This window comes from Pyrgilauda ruficollis, unplaced genomic scaffold (genome assembly GCF_017590135.1).
Source record: "Pyrgilauda ruficollis isolate IOZ18807 unplaced genomic scaffold, ASM1759013v1 scaffold23, whole genome shotgun sequence".
Classification (NCBI taxonomy): Eukaryota; Metazoa; Chordata; class Aves; order Passeriformes; family Passeridae; genus Pyrgilauda; species Pyrgilauda ruficollis.
Genome location: NW_024522539.1, coordinates 12,537,758 through 12,555,096, shown reverse-complemented (window position 1 = coordinate 12,555,096; position 17,339 = coordinate 12,537,758). Strand labels below are relative to the sequence as shown.

At 39.6% G+C, this 17,339-nt stretch overlaps 2 protein-coding genes across 3 annotated transcripts in view; one reads left to right on the top strand and one right to left on the bottom strand.

Annotated features, from left to right (window-relative positions):
- The first annotated feature begins 208 nt into the window (after window positions 1-208).
- On the top strand, window positions 209-9,543 carry MNS1 (meiosis specific nuclear structural 1). The gene is given in 11 exon segments (XM_041469213.1): window positions 209-272; window positions 275-399; window positions 895-984; window positions 1,179-1,306; window positions 1,796-1,898; window positions 2,724-2,953; window positions 3,685-3,901; window positions 3,980-4,087; window positions 4,831-5,088; window positions 5,979-6,104; window positions 7,685-9,543. Coding segments are annotated over 11 exon segments (1,548 nt in total). The 3' UTR covers window positions 7,784-9,543.
- TEX9 (testis expressed 9) overlaps window positions 8,858-17,339 on the bottom strand; it is a 21,717-nt gene continuing 13,235 nt past the window's right edge. The window contains exons 9-12 of one of the 2 annotated variants that reach the window (XM_041469214.1): window positions 15,370-15,543; window positions 11,588-11,722; window positions 10,962-11,096; window positions 8,858-9,326 (exon numbers count right to left, since the gene is read on the bottom strand). In XM_041469214.1, the coding sequence (XP_041325148.1) occupies window positions 9,249-9,326; window positions 10,962-11,096; window positions 11,588-11,722; window positions 15,370-15,543 (522 nt within the window). In that variant the 3' untranslated portion in view covers window positions 8,858-9,248. The remainder of the gene's footprint in view (window positions 9,327-10,961; window positions 11,097-11,587; window positions 11,723-15,369; window positions 15,544-17,339) is intronic. The other variant, XM_041469215.1, reaches the window with a different exon arrangement.

Sequence of the window (17,339 nt, the reverse complement as noted above, 5' to 3'; positions counted from 1 at the left end):
GTACCAAATAACCTCACCAGAATCATTGTTTTGTGATCGTGGTTCATGTTCTGGCTGTTGTGTTCTGCCCTGTGCCTCTATTTCCCATACCTGCTGCAGATTCGTCGTCATAGCTGTGAAGCGGATAAATTCTTAATTAAACGCTGCCACCTGGGGTTGGTGTTTAGAGGTGAGTCAAGTGCATTAATTTAAAGTCACGATTCAATAAATGCGATCAAATATCGTCTTTCAAAGTCCCCCTCGCGGTGACGTCACTCACCCATGGCCCCGCCCACTAGCTACGAGTGTCGGGGTCGGGTCGCCATCTTGGCCAATCAGCGAGGGCGATTCCCCGGAAGTGAAACCGTGTCCTGGAGCCCGGCGGCGCCGCGCGTTACCACGGCAACGGCCGGCGGGATGGTAAAGGGGGGGCAGTGAGGGGAGCGAGACTGCGGCGGCATGGGGAGTGGGACCCTGAGGGGAGCGAGGCTGGGGGCGGCAAGGGGAGTGGGACCCTGAGGGGAGCGAGACTGGGGGTGGCATGGGGAGCGGGACCCTGAGGGGAGCGAGACTGGGGGCGGCATGGGGAGTGGGACCCTGAGGGGAGCGAGACTGGGGGCGGCATGGGGAGCGGGACCCTGAGGGGAGCGAGACTGGGGGCGGCATGGGGAGTGGGACCCTGAGGGGAGCGAGACTGGGGGCGGCATGGGGAGTGGGACCCTGAGGGGAGTGAGGTTGGGGGCGGCAAGGGGAGCGGGACCGTGAGGGGAGTGAGGCTGGGGGCGGCAAGGGGAGCGGGACCGTGAGAGGAGAGGGACCGAGGGCAGCATGGGGAACGGGACCGTGACGGGGGTGGCATGAGGAGCGGGTCCCCGCGGCTGTCCTGCGCCACCGCCTCTCCCTTGTCGCCCGCAGGCGTCCGAGGAGCGGGAGTGGGGCAGGCGGGCGGCCCGGCTGCGGGCCGAGCTGGAGCGGGAGCGGCGGCTGGATGAGACGCTGCGGGCGGTAAGAGCTGCGGGGGCGGCCGCGCTCGGGGAGGGGGAAGGTGAGGACAAGAGTTCGCCTGGCTTTACCTTTGCCTGTCAAAAGCTTCCCCCATTAACAATTATTTACTGACTTGCAAAGTCTTGCTTGACTGCACAGTCTCCTTGCCTTCTCTCAGTGCGAGAGTTGGTACGGAAATTGTTTGTTCTCATCAGGCAGAAGAGAACAGAAAGCAGAGAGCGCTGCAGCTGGAGCGAGAGCAAAAGCTGGCGGCTGAGCTGGCGAGACAGGACCTGGAGAAAATGAAAGATGAGAAGATCAGGCAACAAGTCAGAGCAAACAGGTAATTCAGAAATTTCCCAGCTGTATCAAACTGGCTGCTCCTGTTTATCAGATTTGGGAAAGCTGTAGCAGGAGTGCAGACAACTCAGACCTGGAAGGAAAAGTTACTTTGTGATCAGAGTATAATAATAAGTTAATTTTAAGCAAATTATGTCAATAAAAATCGTTGATCCACAAAATTTTCATTCTGAATATATGTATATGTACACTTGGGCATATCTGTGAGCAAACATGTGTATGTACGTGTACCTGTGCTTATATAGTTAGAAGTGAAGTATGCAGAACTGTCAATAGCACATGTAAAAATATAGGTAACTCTTGTTTTTAAATGGATTTTTTTTTTTCTTTTTCTGCCCTTTAACTAGAGCAATATTTTTCATCAGGGTTGCCCCAATGAAAAATACTATGTTTAAATAGTGATGGAAACGTAATTTCTTCCCCTAGATACCTACCCCCTTGTAATAGGATAATTTGTTTCTTTCCCCTCCAGTCTTGAACTTCGAGAGTTAGAAAGAAAGCTGAAATCTGCTTATATGAATAAAGAACGAGCTGCACAGATTGCTGAAAAAAAAGCTATATACAATGAGAACATGGTAATTAGTGTATCCCAGCACCTGAGTCACGTAACTCTTTGTATGGATTGTGTAGAAGATTTTTCCTTTGATTTTTTTAAATCTAAAATACTGTTCAAGCATTCAATGTTATTGAAAGTATATTTTGTGTTATGAAGGATTAATTAACCAGTAATAACTAGCTATAAGAAAAAGGTTTACTTTGCCATTGCAATTGAAGGAGTAGTGATTGAATTAGTTGTATGACTGGTTATAGTTGTTATTTTACTGGTTTTGTAGTATTTACCAAAATCAAAACTATGATACCCTTTGTACAGTGTTTACAGTGGTGAATCCTTACCTCATAGTCTGGTTCTTGAAAACAATGTTACTCTTTCCAAACAGTGATCTGGGTAACTTCAGAAAGACTTGCAAACTTGTATTTATCTATACAAAGATGTTGGTGATCAGGCAGGTGATTCTGGTGGTGTTAATGCTTTATACAGGGTTCAGTCAGGCAGTTGCTGTATAGCAATGTGCTCGTTGAGGGTGTTCTCTGTAGCCCAGCCTCGTTCCAGTCATTGTGCTCATGTGAGTGAGTTCCACACCTGAGCTCAAATGCTCAGTACTTTGTTCTTTAAGTATTTTTAGTGCTCCTCCAGTTGGTCAGATCTTGAGGGTGCCCTTCAAGGCTTCTACTGACTGGATTAAGCTATTAAGCATGTTAAGGCTCTATATTTATAGATTGAGGTGAAGACTTTCATTTCTGGTAATGCTGCATAGTTCCTTTCCATAGTGTGTATTTTTTCCTTACAAGCTGTAGTAGTGGGAGTGAAAAGGAATCTTGCATTGCCTTTTTCTCCCTAGAAATGGGAGGATGAAGTAGCCCAGGAGATGAAGGAGGAGTATGACAAGTATCTGAAAGAAGAAATGTCTGCAGAACTGAGGAGACACCAGGAGAAGAAAACATACCATCAAGAACTGGACAAACAGGTTGAGGAACAGGAGAAGAAGAAGCAAGAGGCTTATGAAGAGTTTCTAAGAGAGAAACACATGATTGATGAAATTGTAAAAAAGATCTATGAAGAAGACCAAATGTTAGTTAGTTTGAATTTTTATTATTTATTAATTTAAAACAAAGCAACTCATATAATTCTGCAGAGAAAGCTAATTTGCATGCACTTATTCCCTATATACTAAGGCCCATTTTAGTTCCCCTTGGTCACATTTTAGTAACAAGAAACTTGCATGAATTTTCCTGTTGAAACCTCAGAATGTCCTAGTCACTCTTGTGTCCTTGTTCCCCAAATATGAAATCCAGCTTATTTGCAGGAGGGCTTCCATTGGGCTCATCATGTTGGACACAACAGCATATTTCACATTTCTACCTCTCCTTGTGTCCCTGCCTTGCCACCAGATGCTTTGTTTGCATGTCTTAGGAACAGGGAAGGAGGTTTCTGAGGGCAGAGTTTTGTGTGTGGAGGCAGGGAGAGTTCAGTGTAAATAAAAAGTTCAGGGGTTGTGGTGCTATTGGGCTTTCTTTTCTTCTTTCTCTTTGGTGGGGCATATATAAAATGCAGCAGCAGTGTGTACTTCTGTGTACAGTCTGCCTTCCAGAAGGGTGTTAGACATGAAAGTCCCTTCTTGGGGCAGTTTATTACTAAGTATTGTCAATTTAGCTGTCCAGTTTCCAGCTGAATGGTTAAGGACAGTAATTTGAATCTTAGTCTCAGGAATATGTTGTTAATGGTGAGCATCTGGTTAAATACTTGCTTACTCTACAGTATGTTAAATAATTATTTTAACAGGTTTTTTCCATCTTCTACAGGGAAAAACAACGGAAGTTAGATAAAATAAGAGAAACTCAGACATATATTGAAGAGTTTATAAAAGAACAAGCTATCTGGAGGAAAAGGAAACAAGAAGAGATGGAAGAAGAAAATAGGAAAATTATGGAGTTTGCCAACATGCAACGACAAAGAGAAGATGGTTGGATGGCTAAAGTTCGAGACACTGAGGAGAAAAAACAGAGAGTTCAAGACATGGTATGAAAAATTGAAATTGTAGAAAAAATTGTTGTATGTTTTTGTCTTTCATTTAGAAACCTTTCCTTCTTGTAACAGGTTGCCAAGACCATGGAAAGAGAAGAACAGAGGCGTAAAGAACAGGAACAAATCCTCCAAGATCTGTATCTGGAAGAACAAGAAGCGATGGAAAGGAATAAGGAGATGGTAAGTGCTGGCAGGTACACAAAGGATTTTTTTTCCATGCTTTGGATTTTTAAGTCTGCAGTGTTGTTTGTGATTTTGGGGTTTTCAGTTATGTTCTAGCACAAAGTATTTATTTTCAACTCTATTTTCTAAAAATTCTCAGTCAGACAGGCAGTTTATAGATTAGCTTAGGTTTCGGAGAGAAAATTTTGTTCTTTGCGTTTCCTTTTCTGTTCCTAATGTATTTAATTTCAACCAGGAAGGCAAGTAAAGGTTTTGAATACCCTTGTGACCCATTTATACATTTATTTATCACGTGAAGGAGAATACCAGTAACTTTCAAGTTTAGATTTAAGCTAAGCAGATTAATTAACTGCTTTTATTCTGCATGTCTATTTCCTATAGGCCTGGACACACTCTGTCTTACCCTGCTGTGGGTGACAAAATGTAACATACTGTTGAGATACCAAACACTGCTGTTTTTAGAGTGTTGTTCAGGATGACTGTCGTGTTGATTCCCTTCATCATAGTGGGAAAAAAAAATCCCCTTTGGTTTTGGACTTAATTTTGAGAATCTTGTGACTTTTGCCAAGCTGATTAATACTGGAGAGCACTGTCAGATACGGAATGTTTACTCCAGTTAGTTATGCTAGAAGTTAAGAGCTACAGTAAATTTATTCCAAGATAAATGGAATAGATTGGCTGCTGCTGATGAGAATTTTTCAAAGTATTTTCAGTAACCTTTTACTATATTTCCTTTATAGGCAGAAATTGAAAAGAGAATAAGGCAGCGCCTAGACTTAAGGCAAGCGTATGAAAAGCAGTTTGCTCTAAAGGCAGCAGCACAAGAAGCTATGAGAGAAGAGGACAGAGCTCTCCGGCAGCGGATTTTGGCCAAGCTGGCCGAGGATGATCGCATTGAGCAGCTGAACGCGCAGAAACGGAGAATGAAACAGCTTGAACACAAAATGGCCATGGAAAAAATTCTTGAGGACCGTCGCAAACAGTGTATCGCAGAAAAAGTAAGAGTTTCACATGCACCTTTGGTTTGAGCACTGTGTTTAATATGGAAATACTTGTGCTATCCTAAAGAACAATGCTGATGTTGGTAGGGAAAGGTGATAGGAATTGCAGAGAATAGTGGGGGGAATCAGGACTTTGTTTCAGTTTTTAACAAGAAAAAGATATTTTTTAGAGCTAACTTTTTTTGTAGCTCAAGAGGTGGGGGTCAACAACATTCCTGCCCTCCTGTGTAGCTGTGTACTGCAAATACCTCTTCAGGAGCCATGAGATCAGCAACACAACTGCTGGTCAGCTGCATTGATAATGATGCGTGAGGAGGGGAAGGCCTAGCCTTGCTTTGAGGTTAAGTCCCTTTTATTGAGATCTGAGGACAAAAAGGCATAAGCTGAAAGCAAGACATGGAATCCCATACTGTTGTTTTGAGACCTGTGTATAGGGTATAAATCACCTGTGTAATGTCAGTTGCAATTTCCAGTCATCAGTGTGAGAATTCATACCTATTGCTCCTCTTTCTGGATTAGAACAGTAGGGCTGGAACAGACTAACTCATCTGAGAGCCAAAAAGCCACCAGAACTGAACATTGCCTGCCTTCAAAAGGGCTTCTGACACCAAACACTTGGATAGCAGACTCACCCCACGACTTGCCATTCAGTTCTTTCTTTTGTCTGAGATTGTTTTCCAGTTGCCAGACAGACATTATTTAAACAATGCTTTGTGGGGTTTTCCATACACTCTTCTATCCTTTTCAAGAGCATTTCCTGTGACCAGGAATTAGGAAGTTCAAAATTTACTCCGCTAAAATTTTTTCTCTTTATGCTGTTGTGGAGAGTGGTGGAAACAAATGCTCACAGAGCTGAAACAGAACTTAGGCAAACTTGTTTATTGTAGGAGCGTGAACTTGAAGAAAGAGAGCTAGAAAAGAGAAGACAAGAACGTATCCGTGCAATTATTGAAGAGGAGAGACAGAAACTCTTGAAAGAGCATGCATGGAAATTGCTGGGTTATCTTCCTCGAGTAAGTGAACTGTGTTTTAAATACAATTTTAATAAAAACAATTTTAATGTCTGTCCTGTAAATTGGTTTTGTCCTGGATAGTTCAAGGTGAAGTTGCAGAACTGTGGCAGTTCCTGGAGTCAGTGGATGTCCTTACTGTGTCAGCTCACCTGCACTCACCTCTTCCTTTTGCTTTTGAGCTGGGACCCGTTTACAGCACTGCTCTTTCAGCTGGGGGCTTTGGGCTCTCTGCACTATTGATGCCTTGCACAGAACCCGCCGAAAGCTTCCGCAGCGCTTTGCACGGCCAGTGTTTGAAATACGGAACATGAGTTCTACAGCAGGGCTTCTCTAGCTAGAAAGGGCTCCACCACATCTTAAAACCCGTTTCCAAAACCAAATTTCTCAGTTGGGGTTTTGGCAGCAATTTCTTGCAGCTCTCTGGCTTGTCTGCCAAATATTCCCTAACTATGGACTCTGCAGCAGTGCAATGAACTGCAGCATTTACAGAAGCATTACAGAGCTTGCTCTGTTCATGCCGGTGTTCTTAAAAGTTAAAAAGATGGAAGCAGTTATTGCAATAGGAATAAACTACACTTTATTTTGTATTGTGCTTCATGATTGGAAAGATCTCCTAATAGTACACAAATGAACTGAGAGCTGCCTTAGGGATGTAAAAATGCATTTACAGTAGAAAGGGAACTATCCAGCTGGTTAAAGAAATTCTGCAATACTGGAAAAACTTAAGTAGAGCAGAGTTTAACTTTTATTCAAATAGTAATATGATAATTGGTGCAGGAGTTTGTAACACTTGGAGTTGTTCTCTAATGTAGATTTAATTAAAGGATAACTCATATTGAGAACATTTTGATAAACTTCTCTGGTCTGAATTTTCTGTTGTAGGAAGCCTTGGCAATTTCAGTGTCCAAGGCTCACGCATGTGCCATGTATGATATTCTGCTTTTCTGTTCTCTGCTTCAACACTGTGTCTTGATTTGGGTGTTCCTACATCACGTTACTTCACTCAAAATGGTTAAACAGCAGAGTGCTACCAAATAGGAAACTTTCCAATATAAATGCAGTTTGTAACTTTTTACCTCTTTTTTAAATGTTGCTAGGTATGTTCTGTGGGTCGCACATATTTTTAGCAGTAAAATTAATTTAGAATTAGAAATTTAGATTCCTGTGTGAAGCTTCTCTTCTCAAAAACAGTTTTTGATTAAGTTGTCCAGCATTACTTGATTTCCCAAGTTATTTCTTTGTATGAGTTACCTCCAACACAGGTAAAGGGGGAGACAGAGCCCAGCCCAGCCAGGGCCTCTTTTTATTGCAGTTGCTTGATTTTACTAAACCTGCCCCTGTGCTGTACTCTAATCACTCCTGTGAGCAAGAGAATGCAGCTAAATGTTGTCTTTTGTTAGAAAAAAAAGGCAGCACCAATTTGTAACTCACCTGTTCAGGTTTTGTGACGGTTTTCAGGCTTGCCTTAAAGTTACTATGGTATTATGGATACCATATTTTCTTCCACGGAAAATGTCAGAGATCCATAGTAATCTCTCTGCTCAGTTTTACCTTCTGATGTTTCTTTCCCGTTAATGCAGGGAATACTCAAAGACGAAAACGACATTAACATGCTTGGAGAAGATTTCAGGCTGGCTTACCAGCAGAGAAGAGGTAATGAACTTTCAGAAGAGAGCTGAACCCCAGCTCAGCTCCTGCTTTGCCACTAGGTGTCACCAGATTCCCAGTGAAAACTTCCATTTGCTTTAAACAGTGAGGAATTCCTTTTTAATATCATTAACAGCCTTCATTTTAAAACCAAAATTCTAAACGGATAAGCAGTTAGTTTTATAGAAGTGTGTGCTCCACTTTCATTTTTCACCAATAAACTGTTTTGGAGTTCTCAATTATTCTCAGTCATGTAGTAATGTTAGAAATGTTTTCTTCAGCAATGCAGCAGAAACCTAACCTAGCATGTGTATTCCAGTCTGGACTGAAGGATTCTCCTAATGCACTAGTTCTGGGAAGATGTGTCTGCACTGGCACTACACTACTACAATCCTCATTCATTCAAATGTAGTGTGTCTCATCTCCACGAGGCAGATCTGAGGTACTTCACTGGTGGGATCTAAGCAGATATGTTGTGTCATTCTGAGGTCAGAACTACTCTTTATACCTTTCTTTCAGTGCATAAACTGACTGTTTTTGTCCCATGTTCTTACTCACTTACTCTGAGGGATGAATCCATTGAAATAGCTGAGGTGTGGCAGAGGTTCAAGGAAGCAACACAGGTTTGTTTTGCTCCTGTTCATTAATGTACACAACATAGGCTCAGCTCATCTACCCTGAATCTGTTTTCTAGTTATTGATTACAATGATGAGTAATGAAATTTTTATGGATGTGATGCTTGTAGAGCATTTGTGAATAAGGAGTCTTTGCTCCTGTCTGTATCCCAAAGAAGCAGCTGATGGCCAGGGAAAGGTTTAATACTTTCACCTTGACTGAAGGAACAGTTTTCCACAATACAGCTCCATGGGACTGTGGAGTCTGTCTGGGTGATGAGGGGCAAGTCTCATGCATGGTATGCCAGCCAGGGGCGCTCAGATGTAATCACTAAAACAAGTTATGGTCATTTCTATAAAAGAGCTGTTGGTGCTTAAATTAGATGCCAGACCAGCTAGCTTTGAGGGGAGATCTGTTACAGAAAACAGACAAGGCCAATTTTCCAACCACGTGTTTTAAAAAGGACATGACATTTTCTTCTCAAGTGGATTACTGGTTAGTTTATTTCTGTTGCAATGAGGAATTTTCTGAGACTAAATCCTGACTTCCATTGGACTGAATATGACCATAGGTAAGGTACAGTTTTAAATACTAGAACAGAGCAAACTGATAACAAAGTTCACTTGTTGGAATATTCCTTGCATGGTCTGTGCTCCTCTGCTCCTTACAGAACGGGCAGTTTGGCCTGACAATGAAGTAGAAATTTGTGTTTCATACAACATTACAACACAAGCTATCAGGCTTACAAAAGTTTAACTATTTAAACATAAGTAAAATCAACAAAATCAATTCAGTGGGATATACAGTTATTAACAAGGACTCATATACAGTCTCAAAATAATGTACCATCTGACTCATCTTTCAGAAGCTATTTAATGGGATCAATAATTTCCCCACTCAAGAGCTTTCATGAATTCCTCTTCGGTAAAAGAAAGCATCTTGGCAGCTTCAATGTGCATCTGAAAAAAAAAAAAAGTGAGCAGAAGGTAAAATAGTATGAATGACCAATACAAAATCCTGGCTAACTGGGATATTTTATGGATTTTAATAAAGCACAGAAATTCCTGAAAATCTGACAAGTGTTGTGACTTCTGAAGAACACATGTAAGAAAACTGGTCCACGTTCTTTCAAGCTGATCAATATTCAATTTAACATTAAAGCTATTACAAAGCAAATCTCATCCTACTCCTGATATTTAAGGTCTTTGGGGAATGTTTTCCCTCTGTCATTCTTCAGGCTCTGTCTGCTCTGTGCATCTGAACCTGCCACACAAACACTACACAAATAGCCTAAGTCAGGTTTTCCTAATTGATTCAACAAAAGGCCTGTTTGAAGCAGACTTGAAGTCCTTCCACTGCTTGTGAGCACATGTGAGCTTCAGCTGCCCTTCCCTAGTTCCTTCTGCCAGAAGCTGCAAGGGGCAGGGTTAGCCCCAGCCTCTTCCATGTTCCTCCAGTCAAAGTCTCTTCAGAAAGAACAACTCACAGCATCCTTCTTCTGTGAGTAACACTTTTTGTAAGAAAAGGTAAGTGGCATTCTCTCCTATCTGCAGTTCTGATACAGCATTTGTAATTGCTTGAAAATGTATTCAATGCAGTTTGTGACATCTGTCTGAGACCATGGATTTGGTTCCCAGTCAAACAGAAATGCTGCTCTGTGACACTCATTCCAGTTAATTCATGTTCCAGAGGACAACAAGCTACCTCATCTGGAAGAACATATTTTGAGTGAATGCTGTGTAGTTTTCATTCTCAAAATAAAATTGCAGAGCTAGAAGGGCCAGTCAAAGGCTAAGCTAGCACTATTGCTGCTAGGTGAATCCCCAGGATCTTCTCTGCATCCTGGTACTGCCAGAAAAATTCTCTTGCATTGGAAATACATAAGCAGTCCCAGTTCCTCTTATTCCACTTACCTGTCCTCCTTTGCTCTGTGTTGGGGAGGTATTCCAGATTCAAAAGTGTAGTTTTATATTGCAATTCCCAGTTCTTAGGATCAGGGTGCAAAATACACACACTTAAGTTGCCACTTCATACAGAACTATTCTTCCTCTTGGGGCTCAACAACTTCAAAAGTGTTTACTAAAGGTCTGGTGATCACTGAGTACTCAAAAGGTAAATAAAATGTTCTGCTTTCTTATCTCTAAAGCTGGCCCTTCTCAAAGGGGGTTCTGCTCAACAAGCCACCATATGTTGCTTGCTTTAGCTGTCTTACAGCTTTGGTTTGAGAGTGCAAGAAGTGCACTGACTCCATCCCAAAATGAATCCCGTGAGATTCTGCAGAGTAAGTAACTGGAAGTGTCCCACTCTGTGGTGTTAAGGTCCTGTCCAGCCCATAGCTCTACATGTCTCATGCAGCCTCAGAAGGAGATGCAATGATGGAAATGACTGCACACATCCCAAGTGTTTTAAGTGAAAAGTGTGATGGAACTAGTAAGTGGAAAATAATTTGATTTGGGAAATATCTCTTAGTATAGATTCTTCTCATTTTAATTTCCTTCCATGTAAACTCACAGTTTTCAGGATTACTTTACTGGACAGTAGATGCATTTAGCTAGAGGTTGTTAACTGAAATACACCCATAGTCTGCTCCTTACCTTTTGTCTCTTCAAAATATCAATTAACTTTAACTGCTTTTTAAAACCTGTAATTAGCTCTCCTTTTTGTTTCTGCAGTTTCTTGTTTTCTGTTTTTAACTCTTCAATCGTTTTGAGTTCTTGGTTAGCTACATCCTACCAAGGGAAGAAAAGGAGAAACATATTCATTACGAAAATGGTGCTTTAACCAATGAAACCTGGCATTACATAAGAAAATGACAAACAGTAGCCACACATGACACTTCTGAAAAGAAATGGGATTAATCAAAATACTCCCACATTAAAGCTTAAAAAAGAAAATAAAATCTTGGCAGTAAGAGCTGTGGTTTGCCTTTGTATATGCTAGGTGTGCATGTGTACTTCTCCCTCTTTCTAAACATGTCTCAATTTCACACAAATGAGGAAAATCAGAAAGGCTTTAACTTCATTCTGTACATTTCTTCTTCCTGTAGAGGCTGCAGTAGTATCCTCTAAGATAGCTTATTGAGGCCTTTTGTGACTTTCTCCAAGTTAATTTTGGGGCTGCCTGTAAGAGATACGAAGCTTCCAGGCCATCAAGTTTTTTATCTCATTCTAGCTTTTCTGAGTGATTACAGAATGGAAACTGCTTTCCTAAGCCATAGTACCTTGTTGCTTTGCTTCAGTTTATTCAGCTCCACTTTATACTTCTCCACATCTTCCAAGGCCCTGTTTAAACGAACCTCTGTTGCACTCTGAGTGGCTGCAGCCTGCTTCTGGGCACGCTTTAGACTCTCCAATTCCTATTTAAGAAGCAAAGGACAAACCAATAAAAACATTATGAATAATGGTCTTCTAATGAATGCTGTATCAACAACACACAAAAAGACTCAGCCTTGAAAGCTGAAGAGTCTGTGAACTTCTTTGGTCTGTAACAGAATCTGTCTCAAAGACAATTCTACCATTAAAAAAACCCCTTTTATTTTGAAACCTTGAAAAAGGATCTTGCTCATCTTTATTTTTTTTAAGCTTCTCTTGGGGTAAATTGTGAAGCTGATCATATAAGACTGAAAACCTTGTATGATCAGTCAGAAAAAGAGAAAAAAATATCACTATGTCCACTCTATGACAGATTCTGGAATGGTGGGTCTTGTTCCCAGCTGCTTCTTCCCACCTGCTCCTTTCACCTCTTTGCCCCAGAGATTAGTACATGCAATTACCACCAAGAAGTTAAAGCAGCCTACTGCAGATGGCTGAGGGTAGTTAACTATTTCATCTGGCAGAAAATAGTTCATCGAGTGTTATGGCACCAATCAAAGCAGTTGTCTCTTGACTCTGCTGACAGTATTTCATAGTGCTGTAAGTGGGGAAATGAGAGAAAGAAACCAACTTGAGGAACAGAATAATGAGACTAGGATCAGGGAATATAAATACAAAGTAAAAGAAATAAACAGCTCTGGCAGAAAGAGCACATCTCGTGTTTTATGAAAAAGAAATAGACTTTTTCTTTAAAGTATCAAATTTTTAGTAATGGGCACAGGAAGTCTCATCAGGGTAGAGAGGGGGCTTACTGATAATGAGATGGCCTTCAGACTGCCTCATTTCTGAGCAACTGTTCTATTTTCTCAATTCTACACCTATTCTGTAGCGGTTACTCAAGACTTCCACATCATTTATCCAAGAAATACATACTAATTGACCTCTTTGTCTCGTATCAAGATGATGGAGTAGTGAATGAAGTCTATTACATCTTTTGTGCTATATATTTTATTCTGCATTAATATGAAAAGCTTTGGAATAGTCGTTCAAGCATTTAATGACCAAGAAAAATAGTCTACATGCAATGCAAATGACTTATCAGCTAATCAGATCATTTAATGAAAGAATTCTAAGAATCCTTTTAGGGATTTTTGACATTTGCTGTCACACATAATACCTTATCAAGGACTTTTTTGCAAGTCATCTAGTGAGGGTATATTGTTAAATATATTAGACTCCAAGTTTTTAATCTTAAAAATGCCTGAAATACATGTTTTATTTTGTAACTAGGCAAGATTTCTGCCATTTCTTCAATACTTTAAGTCAAAGCTGGATTAGTTTTATCATATAATATTTCTCTAAGAGTGGGGAGGATAAACAACTGTGTTTTAAAATTTCATCCCATTTCAGTTTCTGGATTTTCCCCACTGTTCTGCCATGGCTGAGGCACTTGAGTATCAGCAGGGGCTGTGATGGCCCACAGGTAACCCTCACCAGGCCTTCTGTCCTCCCAGCAGCAGTGCAGGCAACACTGCTATCTTTAGGAAGCTCTGCAACACCTCCCCAAAAAACAGTTTTGAGAGAAGCTGTACTTAACATCAAGCCTTTCTTCAAGGCAAGTGGTAAACCCCTGCACAAAAGCTTAAAAAGAATAAGAGTACAACTTTAGTGTTTCCCAGACCACTATCTAACATTAGAGCTTTGCTGAGTGAGAAAGAACACAAAGAAAAGAATGTTCTTGTAGACCAGTGGTGAAAAACAGATGAGCGAGGTGATAGCATTTATGAGATCAACTAGATAGAAAAAAAATGAAATGCTGGAAAGAACAAGATGGAAATGTCTGGGAGCATAAGAATTCAGTTAGTGCCTTAGGTGGGTGCTGCAGCAGTAATGCTTACAGAGACTGGACACCAGAAGAAGAAAATGTAAAAATAATGCAATAGTTGCCATGTTTCAGGTAAATTGTGTAAAACAGGTGAGAATCTTTGCCTAGGCACATACAAAAAGTACCTGGGGGATTAATGAATTCAGCTATACAGAAAACTTTCTCTAGACTGAAGAGTCAGGAGAGTTCAGCAGCACAGTAGCACCATTTCAAGCCTGTGTTCACAGGAAATTGCTTTTAAACACGTCTAGAATTGATCTACACTACATTAATTAAATAGGGTTGAATAATACTTCATATCTAAAAAATAGAGCAGTTTTTAGACTTCTAAATCCACTGGAGATTTAAGCAGTTACTGCAGAATTCTTTTTACATGCATGGTTTTTGCAGTTAGATAATTTATTATAGCAGAGAAAATATGTAAAATAACTTCTGAATTAGCAGAGAATCTTTCATTACATATACTTGCTTTTTTTTTGCTGTCTTAGTATTTTAAAGGATAACCACTGTTTTTCATGACCATGACTGATTGGCAAGCTTGAGGGATTTTAGAAAACACCATCTATGAGGAACAATTGAAGCAACTGAGGATGGTAAATCCAAAGCAAAGACCAGTGAGGGAAGTGACCATATTCTGGCTATGGTACCTGTACAGGGGAAGTGAATAAACCTTTCATCCCATTTCCTAAATACTTTCTAACTGTGACTGTGTGCAAGGAAGTGGTGGAAATTGCCACTCCAGAAGGCTGTAAGTACAGGTTAAACAAATTTATGTCCCAGATGGTTTGAATATAATTTGTCCTGTCTTGCTTTAAGAGAAGGAACTAAATTACTGTAAATCTCTAGGCCCTATTGACTGTGAGCTGATGAGTAGCATAAACACTAGTACTGAATATTTTTCCTCACAGAATCACAATCAGTTTAAGGAAACTTAAAACCTCCAAGTATCTGCACAAAAAAACCCCAAGGACCATGTTAGTTTTAAAATGCCAGAACTACAAAACATTAAGATACAAGCATGCCTACATAAATCCATACTATGATTTAATGGAAGTATGAGCCTTTGATGGGCTGAGCTGTGTTCTGTTTTCCCCATTTTTTTAACTGAAACATTCTCCTGGTTGTATTACAAGTACTACCCAACACTCTGTGTATTACATGGTTTTGAAGTCAACCTCTCTAGCTCTGAGTAATTAAAAAAAAACACATGCTGCCCTTAAGATTAAGTTCCAAACAAAGCAAGCTGTGTCTGCAGCCATCTGCTGTGGGACAGCAGCCACGCTCACTTGGGCTCAGCCACACTGCAGGGCCTGCTTTTCCACGTGCAACAACAAGCACATCCCTTCCCTTACCTGCACAAGATACCGTTATAAGCTGCATGTGCTTTAAAAAAAAATGTTCACTAGATTAACAGCTTACAATAGAATTTAAAGAAGCAATTTAAAAAAAAAATTATAATTAAAACCCAAAAAAATGGAATTTCCTTGTACTTTTCAGGATTAGTTTTTAAATTTGACAGCAGTTGCTGAAAAGGTAGTTTTGTCTCTTGTGTCTTTTACATAGGAATTTAATTTCAAAACACAGAAATATATGACTGTAAAAGCAGAAGAAAAAGTTAGCAAAAGATATTATTTCTTCCTTAAAAAAAAAAATTAGGCCATTTAAAAATACTATTTATAAATTAACAAACATTGAAACACTAATGAGATCTTTGGACATGGCTCTATCACTCCATCAGGGAACAGAGGATAATTGCATGTGGGTTTTTCCCTTTTTTGAGATAAATAAGACTAATATCTGCAATACCTTTTCTAGTGCAGTGACCTCTTGTTGTAACCCTTCAGTTTTTTTGTTTGCTTCTTGTGACAACATTTTGTACTTCTCAATCTGAGACTGCTGCAGGCTGACTGTTCGTTGCAGTCTTGAGTTTTCTTCTTCAGTATCTTTAAGCCGAGTTCCTAAATTCTGATTTTCATCATCCTGTATGCAGTAATTAGCAAAAAAACCCAACTAAATTATTGCAAGGAAGCAGGAGGATAATGCAGTAATAATGTCTTGTAAATAAAGGCAGTAAGAATATATATGCTGTAGATTTAGAAACAGCAACAAGACTAAGAAAACAAAACACCATTTTACCAAGATAATACTTTAAAAAGCAGTAACACTTTTCTCATTTAATATTCTGCAGTCTTTTACTTGAAGCTGTCTTGTAGCAGTATGTAAAACATTTCTCATAGCTCAAAGGTTTTGAAAATAATCAAAATGTTATGGAATTATATGAATAACAGTGGTACATAGATATTTTGTGACATAGATACATATATATTTTTTGGTGAGAATAGCTAAATGCACACATTAGGAAAAATTATGGGAAAAAGAAGAGAATATAATTACTGATAAACCACTCCATTATGTTTCAGGAGATTATCTGGTTTTGACTTAAAAGCAAGCTAATGATCCAGGATACATCAAGTATTCAAATTTAAGATTCTCTTAACATGAAGTGAGTCCTGTCTTAGATTCATGACCTACTGGCAATTACATCCCACACTGAGCATTATAATTCAAGGCATTTTTCTTTTATAACCTTTCAAACATTGTAAGCGAATACTAATGTAGATTGTTTCAGAGACACATTATGCCCTGCTTTTCTTTAAGCAAAAGAAACCAAGGCATATACAGAAATGGAATTTCTGTGAAAAAAGTCTCTGCTGTTCTCTCAGCCCCCTGGAATACAAGCTTCCCACCTGAGAAATCTGTATGCTTTATCCTAAGCTTCTCATGACTTCATGTACCTCAGAAACTCCCACCTCTTTAAACAGATTTACTGCTTCCTTATAACAATTGGACTGTGAATTGGAACCAAACCCAGAATCTATCTCAAGGCTTTGCCAAAATGAAATTTTTGCGACCTTCTGAATGTAATAGTTATTTTCACACCAGAGAAACTAGAACCCAAAATGATAAATTTACATACAAAGTGCTAAGGGAGCAGGACTAGAAAAAGTACAAGGTTGTCTTCTGTCATCTGCTACAGTAACTGAATTCTGTCGCGATTTTGGCATGGAATGATGAAGTTCAATAGCTACTGACAAAATTATATTTGATTTGAAAATTACTTTAAAATCTAATGTACCAACTTTCTTCTGACCACAGCATAGAAGTATTGAAATGCAGAAGCACCTGTGCTGATAAAAATAAAGTACAGATATAAAATATCAAAATCTAATTACTTCTAAAGATTTTCTTCATGTACTTATCTCAAAAAACTTGTTTACTATCATCCTGCTCCTTAACACTAAATTAAAGGCTTGTAAGAAAATATATAGGTGTTTTGCCATATGTTCTTAATGTCATCATCACTTCTGGGCCTGGGGAATAGGTGTAAAAAAGCATTCTGAAGTTAAGAGACCACAAATAAAAATAGTGCAGTTATGTAAAATGGAAAGTTAGTTCAAAAACCTTGCTTGATTACAAATACATGAATAAGAACTGAATCTCTCTGGCAGACAGGTATGAACTACTTGTTTTTACAGTTCAAGAGCTGTTTGAGCATCACTTTAAAATATACTGCCAGACAGTGCAGATCATAAAACTCACTTGTACAATCTAACAGTAAAGTATCAGTGTAGCTTCACAATGCCTTAAGTTCAGGCTGATCTGCCCAGGTATGTAATTCCAAGTACTGTCCTCTGCATCAGTTGTACAGAGAAAGCCTGATTTCTGTTTTGATTACAATATTCAACTTAAAATGGAAGCTCTTTCCACACTTCGAT